Source organism: Sander lucioperca, chromosome 12 (genome assembly GCF_008315115.2).
Source record: "Sander lucioperca isolate FBNREF2018 chromosome 12, SLUC_FBN_1.2, whole genome shotgun sequence".
Classification (NCBI taxonomy): Eukaryota; Metazoa; Chordata; class Actinopteri; order Perciformes; family Percidae; genus Sander; species Sander lucioperca.
The window spans coordinates 15,045,344-15,058,025 of record NC_050184.1 but is presented as its reverse complement, the minus strand read 5'-3'; the positions used below and the strand labels follow the sequence as shown (position 1 = coordinate 15,058,025).

Below are 12,682 nucleotides of genomic sequence, written 5' to 3'. Positions count from 1 at the left end.
CAAAGCTCCTGTGCGTAGTACAGCGTCAGAAAGACTCTCTTTCTATTAATTGGTGAGTGACACAATAACACAAGCTTAATGTCCTATTATTGTAAATCACTGTAATATTTCTGTGAGGAGTTGTATCCTTCTAAATCGTATCCTTCTAAATCGTGTTCTTTTTCATTAGATATCATCAAAGACTGTCAGTATTACATTAGTGTTTTCTAAATGCGGTGTTCCACTCCACTTGTGAGCAAATGTACCCTATGACAACACAGCTCAATCAATGATATAGAGTTCCTTGTACTGAAATAGCTGTCTCCAGCTGGCCTTTGTTAATGTCCATGAAATAATTACAATTTTAAAGGTGTTTAACCAGCCCTTTCTACCTTATCTAAGGACCACATTGGGACTAGGAAGTACCCGCTGGTAGTTACCCAATGAGCGAAAAACCCTGGAGTACTGTAGAATGCAATCCGGTATTGAAATGTGAATTAGAAACGCCTGTCACTGGTCCCTTTTTAGTGGGTTCAGTGGGATTATGTCTGCATGGGTGCCCTGGCTGCAGATGAAACACGTCTGGGATGAAAGTAGGCAGTCTTTGCATGCATGCACACTGAGTTGACCAGCCACGCCAGTGAGGTATTAAGGCCAAGCGTTGTTATGATGTTTTTCTTGTGGTTAAACAGTCAGGTAGCCCCCAACAACCAAAGGGTAGAAACAAATGCTGACAAACACAGAAGGTGCTTTTAAAAAATGTCTTGGGCATGGAGAGATACTAAATCAACAGCACAATTAAGATTTCAAAAGAGACACCATCATATTTTACATTCATCCTGATATACCTCATATAAATGTTATTAGAAAGTTATTTCAGGGCTGACCCACATCCACAAAGACCTTAAAGGTTGGATTCGCCCACACTGATATTTGATTTTTCACCAGACAGACAGAACAGTCAGTGTGTTAGTAGAACTGACCCTACAACAGCTCTTTTATCTGGCTGCCAATAGGGTAGCAAGTGCAGGGGCCCGCTCCCAACTGACTGCAAGCACCATTAAAGCCAATAAGGACATAAACTAGGAGTATATTACAATTCGAACAGCTCAAGTTCATTTATCTACAGGCTGCAGCGTATATGTTTCAACTAGGGCTGGGCAATATATCAATTTTATATCGACATTGATATTTGAGGCCAGGGCTGTAGTACTTGAGACTCAAGACGCTTTTCTGTTGTCTCGGACTCGTTGGTATTTGGATTTGTACTTGTCTTGGACTCGGCCATTGGACTCGCCAAATATTCTAGTTGGTCTCGACCGAGTCCAGCACAATATGTTTTTGTTCTAAAGTAACTTCCTCCTTCAAAACAAAACCATTGATGAAGCGCTCTTGTTCAGAAAACAGGTATTAGTTTAATTCAAAATCCATCTAATACAGGCATTGAGATTGGTCGCCTTGAATACGCCTGGCTGCATCATATACCTCAATCATCAGGCATCAATCATTTTCATTTTGGCCACAGACAATGTCAGCAAGCACTTTGTACTATGAATTATCCAGGACAAGTCATAAGTTCAAGAATTTTATATTTTAAGTAAATAACATGGCCTAATGTGATCCTATAGTGTGTTACTCTGCACTTGCTTTTTGATTATTACAAATAATAAAGCAAAATGATCATCTTAAAGTAAAATATATACTGTCTCTCACATCACATAAAGTATGAACAGGTAAGTGAGTGGTCTTAAAGAGGATTTTTTTTTTCTGTCTCGGTATTGACTGTCTCTCATTTGGACTCGGTCTTGACTTGGACTTGATCCTCTTTGGACTCTGTCTTGACTCGGTCTCGACTAGTCCTGGTCTTGGACTTGCCTTGGACTCGACAAAGGTGGACTTGACTACAACCCTGTTTGAACCTAGATATCGTCTTAAATTTTGGATATGGTAATACATATCGTGATAAACACAAGTGGTGTCTTTTCTTGGATTTTAAGGCTACATTACAGTAAAGTGATGTAATTTTGTGAACTTACCAGACTTACTAGCTGTTTTTAATTTCGCCTTTACCCACTTAGTCATTGTATCCGCATTATTGGTGATTATTTATCAAAACTCTCATTGTGTTAATATTTTGTGAAAGCACCAATAGTCAACCCTACAATATCAGTACAATATCGACATTGACGTTATGGTCAAAAATATCAAATAATCAAATAATATTAGATTTTTTCCATATGGCCCAGCTCTAGTTTCAACCTTAGACTGTAAAGAATATGGACGTATTCTCCGTGATGTCACCCATAGGTTTCTGGAGCCAAAACGAAGCTCAAAGTGGGCGGCTCCCGGTGGCTAAGTTGTGTTTTTACAAATATGTCCTGAAAATGTTTTATTCCCTTTAGAAAAATATGGACCATAGATACAGTAACATTTGCTTACACATGAAATGAAGATAATTCAACTGGTCGGGTCTAACCTAGAGTATATTTTCCTAGTTAAGGAATGATGTAATGATATAAGTCTGCGGCAGTTATCACTACAAGGCGTGCAGGGAAAACAGCCGCAAAGAATCCCTGGCTAAACACTTAGAAAATGCATGGCATCCAGATAGGCGCCTGAGATACCAAGCACGGTGGACAGAGGGGGAGAAAGACGGAGACAGGCGAGAGGATTTGTTGAGAAGGGTGAGACAGAGGGGTACGCAGGACTGCCTCCACATAGCTATAGTTATGAGTCAAAGGTTCGCCAGGGGTCATGCGCTGCAAACGCATTCATGAATAAAACAAATCATACTCTCAGATTCTAGTTACAAACTCAAAGATCCAGCAATAAGTTCCCCTGGGAATACATGGCTTTTTTTAGGCTTATTCTGGGGCTTTGAGAAAGCACAGTGCATGTTTCATAGCCATGCAACTTATTAAACTGGAGGGTGGGCAGAAAGTAGACCAGATTTTCTACCCTCAGCCTCAAGAATATTAGCAATAATACTCTGGTTCACTATCATTGGTCGAGTGGCTGGACATGGCACTTTTTTCATTGTCGACTGTCTGTTTCAATAATAGAGCAGCAAATCTGTCTTGATGTTTCACAGAGCTCTCTGAATCATAAAATGTGCTTTTAAAAAAAGAAGAAGAAAACGCTAAGAAGCATCTCTGGCCGTGGCAAGGGACAGAGGAGAGCACAAGACTTGTTGTTAGACCACAGACAGTGTGACAAGCTGATTAGAATGCCCACAGACTGGGAGAGCTAGACCTCCACTCTCTATTCACTCGACCCAGGCACGTCGTCACGACAACGAAGGACCACAAAGGGCTTTCTTAGGCTATTGAGTGCTGTGAAAGAAGAGGCGGCCGTGTGTGTGTGTGTGTGTGTGTGTGTGAGAAAGAAAGAGAGACTCGGAGTGGAGATCTGGCTGTACAAGCCGTAGGTGGTAATATATGCAGACCATCCACAAACAAATGAATACGCATGCACGTCCCACTGCCACCTCCTTAGCATTCTGCCACACAATGACCATACCAGCGTCCTCGATGACGTGATGCTTCACCCGAGCATATGGCCAAGCTGAATTCAAACCCCAAACTGGCCACAGACAAGCTATTTAAGCTTGCTTTGTCTTTTTGTAGACAAAATGCAAATGCCTTTTGTGTGTTCATTTTTTCCAGTCATTTTTTCCCTCTTAAATATGGTAATAGCGTTGGAAATGAATGGGATGGATTAGATTCAGTGTATTTGATAGTGGCTTGAAATCTCAATCTCCCAAATATTACCCTGGATCAGGGTAATATTTCCAACTCATGAGTGGAATCAACATTGGTTTCTTCTACATTAGAATTAAGTAACAGCTCAGCTTAGTAATGGTCCTGGTATATTTGACGCTTAAAGTTCCAATCTTGAAGGTCTCGGTTTTGTTCTCTTTGGGGCCATAGGCGGTAATTGCAGGTCTGTTTTTGGATCTCACTTCACTTTCACTTGTTTTTGAAGTTTTATCATTATTGTAGCAAATTATTTGCAAATGTGTGTGGAGAGTTGTGCAAATCTATCGCAATCCTGGCCACTGGTGGTGACTCCATTTTGTCTCGTATTGCGAATTTTCAGACTCAATGTGCAAGGTTTCTGTGTGTTAAGTTTTTATATTGGATAACAGATTAAATGCTACACGAAAAATACCATGCAAAAAGACTTAAAGCAGAGCATGGGCCAGTAGGCAATTAGGGGACTGTACTTTCAGACATTTTGTACAACTGCAAGTATTTTATAATTTCGGTATGTTTTTGCTTCATCACTCATTCCTCCCTTTTTCTCACGTTGTCATTCATTGTGGCCGACTGGCTGACTCTCCTATGCGAGGCCAGAGAACTGAGGTCTGTAATTGTGGCCGGATTTGTTGGCTGCTGCTTTCACTGCTGTGCTCCCACACTGTCAGCAGAGGCTCTTTCTAAAGATCTGACCACTGGCCACTTAACAAGCTCTGTCTTACACACACACACACACACACACACACACACACACACACACACACACACACACAAACAAACAAATGATGAAAGAACACACTTGCAAAAACAAATGCATTCCTCACTATTATTATCATCATCTTTTTATTATATAGTCCTATTTTAGTTTTGAGGTATGTTAGGCTGTGAGGACTGTGTATTCCCATCAACCTATATTCAAGCATGCATTTTTAGATTTATAACAGACATGCTTATTAAGTGGCCATATTTTACTGCACTCATGGCCACTTGGTGCCCATAGCCTGTCCCTGGTTAAAAAGTTAAATTGGGCCTCAGCTGCTTTTGTCAATCATTCTCATTCTCATTTTCTCTCTCTCTCTCTCTCTCTCTCTCTCTCTCTCTCTCTCTCTCTCTCTCTCTGTCTCTGTCTTAGGGCTGTGCTGGATTGAAGAAATTCTTAGTCGACTAACACTCATTCAATTGTATCGACTAATCGATTAGTTGATTTAATCGACAGATCTGTAAATCTGAGTTTCTCCGCAAAAAGTCATGCAAAAGCACCACTTTAATTCTTGTGTTTACCAGAGATGTGCTTGTACATTTCTTGGAAATAAGTCATTCAGCATGAAAAAAGCATAAAACATGACTAAATCAACTAAAGAAATCTTAGTTGCCTAAGACCAAAACGACCGATTAGTCGACTAATCGACTAAGAGGGAGCAGCCCTACTCTGTCTTATCGAGTCCGTCTACCGCCTGTTTCCTCTAGACTGCTCTTTGATCCTTGAGCCTGTTGAATGTTGAACTGAACTGAAGAATTACAGCGCCATCAGTTCCAGTTTTGTCATGTTTCCATGACAACCCTAGTCTCCTCCCCCTTAGTCCAGGTCAGAAGGTCAAAGACCGTGTTGTCATATGCTCAGAGAAAACAGTTGCACCTTACGATGAAAATTCTCTTCACTTAGATAACCCTTTACAGTTCAAAAATATATTAATTTTCATAATGCATTCTGGCCTATTTAATAATTTAAAGTTGAACAGTTTAGGGCTCCATAAAAATAAACTTTAAAGTACATTATTTCCTTTTTTCCTGCATATTGATGAAGTTGTCTTATAATGGATGTATTTTTGGCCTGCATTGATAACATATTTTGTAAAAATGAGCTGGTGTGTTGAGTGATTAAGATTATCAATAACAGATTATAGCACATAAAAGTCCATTGGCCTTCCAGTGGATCTCAGGTTGTGTGTGTCATGCTGTACCAAGCAGCTAGACTTAACACCTGCTTTTCCCAGGGAGAGCGTTAACTTTCTCCACGGTGAAAAGATCCTGTCATAAAACGGGCTGAGCGAGTGTGTGTGTGTGTGTATGGGTGTGTGCACATGAAAAAGTGTGTTGTGTTATGTAGATGTGTGTGTAGACTCTCTTTCCAAGGGAAGTGGCTTTTATCCTGTGTCCGTTCAGTGCAGCCACTTGGTCGAAGAGCTGTGAAAGGGACACTATTCCCTCCAGCAGCAGACAGAGAGCCCCTTCAGCACACCGGAGGGACAGAGAGAGAGAGACCCTCTGTGTCTGCATGTGAACCGAGGGGAGGGAGATGGCCATTGACCCCAAAGAAGGCAACGGAAGTGGAAAGGGGCCAAGCATGTGTACATCTGCCTCTCATAATATTAGCGCTTTCACTGATCTAACTATCTAAAAGTAGAAACACAGAACCAGCGACTACACTGTAATGTGAATGTACCCACTGGATGTAAATGTGGATTGGAAGTGACACGAAGGGTGTGAATCGCACTTCCAGTTTGTTGTGTTTGGTCTCAACTAGAGTGGAAAAGTGGACTTGGTAACACATGCATTTTATGTATTCAGTCGGGTTCATACTCACAGTCGTCCCATCAGGCTAGAGATGTCATCGGCAGAAAGGGTTCCAAGTGTGATGGGCTTGTCTGTTCTCTTCCTTGGTTCTCACACCACATGAACAAATGTTTGCATCAGTGCAGAACAGGCTTGAGGAACTGCTGGCTGTCTGATTGAATCCTCAGGTACCGGTCATACCAGCATTTCCAACAGCAAAATTGTCAACTGTAATCAGTTTGTTTCAGTCACAGTGATCAGTAGTCTTCTGGAGTTGAAGTAAGTTATCTTGTTGCTTTTGTGTTTTTGTTTAACTTTAACAAGCTAATTAATGTCATTGAACAACTGAAATCTGTCTTGAGAGCAACCAGAGAGAACTGGAGAGTCCACAGAAGCCATCGTATTAGCTCTGTCACACCACCATCAAACTTAAAATAAATGCCAATAGAGCTTCCTTTTCTGTATTAATTTTGCCACGAACGAAACACGGCACAACCAATGCATGATCCACAAGTTGCCACTTAAGATGGGTTCAGGCTGGGCACAAAATGGTTACCAGGAGTCCAGCCATAGATATCTACGGCATAGGATTAGATTGATAGTTCAGCTTCGGATTGCATATGTTGATGTCACCACCACCGCAGCAGTAGATGGCTGTATGGTACCTGATCAGTGACACTGTTTACAGAAAGTGGTAATTGAGATGTCATCAGACGTACGGAGTCGTTCTTTAACTTTCTTTATGTTGTCTTCACTATCAACAGTCTCATCCGGTGTTAGACACACAGCAAATACCTCTATTTTCATGTAAAGGCACCAAGAATGGCATTTTCAGGCTTTTTAAAAAACATTGTTGCCAACTTAACTTTATCAGTCTCATGAAAGTCACCCAAACACATGCCAACTCTTTCTACAACCTACTTTTAAATCAATTCCAATTGTTTACTGGCAAACATGTATGCCTGTTCTGTATCTTCCTGCCTGCGTGTGGCCATTGCTGATCTCAAACAGACACTCTGCTACTCTCTCTACTGTACTCCCTGGATGGGATCCAGAGATGCCAGTGTTGCAGAGTTAGAGGCCTGGGGCGAAACCCAGCTGACCCACCAGAACATAACAATGCAAGGCAGTGCTCCATGGCTCCGGGCCCAATATCCCCCACTGTCCCTGTGCTGCTGACCCCACATATTTTATGGGGTCTTAGGCGTTCAGTGGGCTGTCACGGCTCATTAGGAGCTTTAGAAATGAACTTGCACAGCAGACTCTCTCTGTGATTAATAAACATGGACAGAGAGAGAAAACGAGACAGATAGGAATGGTTAGGCCAAAAGTTCACTGAAAAGACCACATTCTGAGAAATATATTGAGGTCTTTAAATAGACTTGGCACACACACACATATATATTATATCAACTCTTCTGCTACTGTTGATGGAATGGTCACCCCAAAAAGAAAGTCATTATTCTGGTGGAGAATTGTAGTAAAGCTCCTGTTTGCCAACAGGACTAAAATTCTGAGCAAATCACTCAAATATGTTTATTTATGGTTGCTTGCATGTGGATATTTGCTACATATTTGCCTTCTGACCACCAGTTCCCCTCCTCAATTTGGTTGACAGTCTAACTACCAGAGGTTATTTATAGGTTGTTGGACTGTGCCCCATTGCGAACATGCTGCATACCAGACACAACTGATGAACTCTGGAGATTGTTGGTGAACAGCATGAGAGAAACCGCCCCTCTGCTTCTCCAAATGGTATTATTTGTATTGCTACCAAACACATCCACAGTAGGAGTAAAAGTAGAAGAGCGACTGTGACAAAAGCCAGATGTAGTAAATAAAGATGAAACTCTAGAAAGCTCTCTTATAAGAATGATGGATTTGTATTTATTACTGAAGCTTGAAAGGCTTAAAAGCTGCCTCTGAAAATCCACAAACTTCCTTCAAGACTCCCTCACAATTAAATGGACCATTATGGAAAGAGCTATCTATTTATCTATAATTCATCATTTAGTTGATGAATTAAGTGAAAATGTTGCATTGCCTTAATAGGTCTCGGATTTCGAAAGAAATATCTTTGCCTCTCGGCTTTAACGTCAACCACAGCTGCTTTTCTCGTGCCTCTGTTCTTCCCCTCCGCCTCCACTTTGTCCCACACCACAGTCATCAAGTCTGATCTCATTGTAGCTCATAGGAAGCCATCATTGCTGTTTGGTAAGAGGAAGTTCCCATGGCAATGGGGTCGCCACATGCTATAAATATGTGGTTAGCCGGTCAAAGAGCAGGTGAGGACGCCTGCTCAACATAGCAGTGAGAATTTGTCTAGAATTGTTCCCAGGCTCTCTGTTACAGAGAAAATCTAGGTACTTGACCCACTAATTGTTTTTGATTGTAATTTAAAGAAATCCCTGAATTAAGGTAGATGTGCTTTAGAAAGTATAAACCTATCTCATTCCATCCAGCAGTAAACAAATGAATGAAACCCCTCTCCCCTTAGTGCCAAAACACTAATCTAGCACAATGACTAGACTTTTGAAAGAAGCAATAACTCGCTTACAATAACTTTCTCTTACAAATGGGTGTTCCTGCTACAGCCTTATTTGGTCTAGTATGACCATTAGCTTATGCAGGCTAATGCTAGCTAATGGTACTAAACTTTATTGTTGTATAACTAACATTTTTGCATCTATTAGCTGATTTATGACTCTTATCTACTTGTGCAATGTACATTATGCTAAATGTGAGCATTTTCCATTATAGATTGTGGCCCCGGTGGTGTTACATGGTGTTGCTTCAACATCTGTAGATTAGATATATTAGATATAGATATCCTAACGTTAGAACCAACCGAGCAAAAACCTCATTCATTCCCATGGCAATAACCCAATTAAATAAGATGTAGGGAGGGGTATGACTGAAGGAATAGATGTGAAGTAGGCTAATGTGCAGTAGTTTTATTTTATTTATTTATGATATTGTGCAATATACTCCTTTTACTGTATTCTATTTATTGATGTGTGTATGTTATGTGTTAGATAAATAGCGCTGTAGATGTCTGGTTCAATGTTTGTGTCGTTGATTATGTGTCAATATGCCTGTACTGTACAACAAATTGCCTTTCGGGGACATTGAAGTTTTCTAAGTCTGTGATAGGTAAGACTAATACCTAGACTGGGTAAACCCAGCCATATATATATATATATATATATATATATATTTTCAAGCCGTGTTTAACAAAGTGTAATGGCCACTCCTCTTAACATTCGCACACATACACATCTGACTCAAGTCCTCTGAGAGTGGGCTCGGTGGGTGTGGAGGTTATCACTTATTTTACTTCTTATTCTGCTCATGAATAAGTAAATAGGAGGTCTGAGACACACTCACCCACTTACCAGACACATGCACCTGCTCCTGTATGGCCCCTGGTTATGTACACACGCACAAATACACACACATCCACACACACATCCACAGATTCCCGGTTTCCTCCCTTTCAACACCCCTCGTCTTTGTCCTGATTGCAGCCCCAGGGGGTCGACAGTTAGGTGAGATGGCACTGCATGTCTAATGTCTTAGCAATCTATTCACACTGCAAGGTAATAATAAAACGATATTGCACTTTTTTTCTTAATATCACAGTCGAATATAGACATAGCTTTTTCTAAACATTTTCTTCCTCTGTCCTTATGCAGAGAGTTGGGGCATAAATAATACTTGACAGAGGTATATCTAATGTGTATAGAGCTCTTACACATCCCCAGTTTAAAGCTTGTTCCATACACTGTGGTGTGCATGATAGGGCTGTGCAATTAATGAAAATGTTACTATTACGAACGCGATTACGATTTCAGCTCCTAATGATAACAAAAACAGAATAATCACGAAAAATTATTATTTTGCACATTACCTTTTGCAAGTAAATTCTTATTTGGTCTTCTGTTCTGAATGAAAAAAAAATGTTCCAATAGGAAAAGTATTAAGGGGAATTTCATAGTTCTAGGTGTTTTCACTGTTGATTTGTTTAACTTGTTCACTGTTTTTTTAAGTTTAACATCTTTCCAAAAGTCAATGAGTAATCGTGTTAAATGATCGTGATTTCAATAGTGACCAAAATAACCGTGATCATGATTTTTTTCCATAATCGAGCAGCCCTAGTGCAGGAGTTATTTATTTATTTATTCCTGTGTGACCCTTCTCAGTGAGGTCAGCGAAAGGCCAGAGGAATCTGTTCAATAATTAAAGGGTTTTTCTCTCTAATGCGAAGGCTCTCAGTGTCCACAAACCACTCTCCTCAGAGGTGTTGAGTGATGGCTGTGGAAATGGGAAATGAAAGTTGTTGTTTTGAATGCTCCAGCTGTAAAGGGATACTGTGGCTGCCAGTGTTTTGATTCCGATTAACACACTCTACATAGTGGTAAAGTCATAAACACTAATCGTATTCTAGATGTTGTAGCATTTTGATGGGTAATGTTACACTCATCTTGAATATTGCTTCCGTCCAACTCTGAGTCCTGTCCCTCTCTTTGTCTCGCTCTCTCTACTTTTATACAATAATCCTCCGTGTTGCCAACATTCGCAGGCAGAGAGGAAAGGAATGGGATTTGATTCCAGGTGATAAGGCGAAGTAAGTCTTCAGCTTAATAAAGAACATAGATAGTGAGATGTTATTCCCAAGAGTGTATGTTGAATCTTGAAAACTGGACTTAAAGGTCCCATCCTGTAAAAAGTGTGATTTCCATGTGTATTTTGATTATAAAGCAGGTCCAGGTGCTATATAAATACTGTGAAAGTATAAAAATGCTCAATCCACAGTGAAATGCCCACAGCCCGTATTCAGAAACTGTGCCTTTAAACGAGCCGTCAGGACTTTTGTACAATATAGAAAGTGCACTACGCTGCTGTTAGGGTCATTCCCCGGCTGCAGTGACAATACAGAGATACCGAAAGCACAGATGCTTACAGAGACAGACGATAAAAGACAGGCGCTAAAACACAGTGTTTCAGATCGTGCATGTGTGCGTGTGCGTTCATGGTAATTTCATGCTAGCTTAAATTCTTAAGAGGTTCTCACCACATCTTAACATTTCTCTCAGCCTAAACTCTAAGCTCTCTAAAACTCTTAAACTTGCACTATACTCAACTATATGGAAGCAGCTTTTAGCCTTATTGACTGTTGATGTTTAACCTCAAATATCTGCTCGTGCAGGTCTCTAACCCTGCTCTGTTTATTTCCTCAGAATATTTGCCATGCTACATGGGAAGGCTCTGAACTCCACCCTGCTCTTACTCCTCATCCTCATCATCTTTGCCACAGCCCATGGTCGCTCCTACCCTTGTTTTTCCCGTAATGACACTGAATTCCAGCACCTGGTGCTCCACCCAGACCCCTCTGTGGGAACGGTGTACGTGGGGGCCAGGGACCACCTCTTCCAGCTGGACGGAGCCGATGGACTCCGGCTAGAGCAAGAGGAGACAACCGGTCCCGTCAGCGACAGCAAAGACTGCCTTCCCCCAGTCACCGAGTTTAACTGTCCCCAAGCCAGAAGAACCAGTAATCACAACAAATTACTTCTGGTCGATCCAAAGGCGTTGGAGCTGATCACCTGCGGCAGCATCCACCAGGGCACCTGCCAGAAACGCAGACTGACATCCATCAAGAAGGTTCTCTTCTCCACCGAGAGGCCCGTGGATACGCAGTATGTTGCAGCCAATGACCCGTCGGTGTCAACCGTAGGGCTGGTGGTTGGGCTTCGTGGCGGGGAAAGGACAGTGATGTATGTGGGTAGGGGCTACACTGCCAGCCACCCGCCCATCTCCACCCGCCACCTTTCATCAGAACCCATCTTTTCCTACGAGGAGACGGCGAAGCTGGCCGTGGCTGGGCGTCTGTCGGAATACGACCATCACTTTGTGATGGCATTCACACGGCGCGCGTATGTGTACTTCTTGTTTTACCGCCGTGACATCAAGTCTGCATCGAGGGAGTACCGGACCTATGCTGCCAGAGTGTGCTTGGACGACACCTCCTACTATTCCTATGTGGAAGTTCCTCTTGTCTGCCAATCCCCTTCCTCTCCGTCAAGGACTTACAACCTGCTCCAAGCTGCCCAGGTACTTTCTCCCAAAATATTATCAACATGAGTATTTCTGCTTATTCTTTGCTGTCATTTGTTTTTATCTGTTATTATTTGTACGTGTAAGGTGCGTGTAAGGTGTCCTTGAGTGTTGAGAAAGACACCCATAAATACAATTTATTATTATGAGTCCTTCAAAATATGGTTGAATTTCTTGGTCATCAGAGTGTATGAATTTCAAGTGCTTTCAGAAATGGGTTTACATCAAGATTACACTGATCCTGGCTGTGTTTTAAGTTTCCTGAGTTTTTCCCA

General features: G+C 41.5%; 1 protein-coding gene across 2 annotated transcripts in view; it reads left to right on the top strand.

The window, feature by feature from the left end:
- The window catches only part of LOC116040903 (plexin-B1-like), a 71,513-nt gene that overhangs the window by 19,091 nt on the left and 39,740 nt on the right, over nt 1–12,682 (top strand). For both annotated transcript variants that reach the window (XM_031286633.2, XM_031286634.2), the window contains one exon: nt 11,531–12,404. In XM_031286633.2, coding sequence (XP_031142493.1) covers nt 11,541–12,404 — 864 coding nt within the window. In that variant the 5' untranslated portion in view covers nt 11,531–11,540. The remainder of the gene's footprint in view (nt 1–11,530; nt 12,405–12,682) is intronic.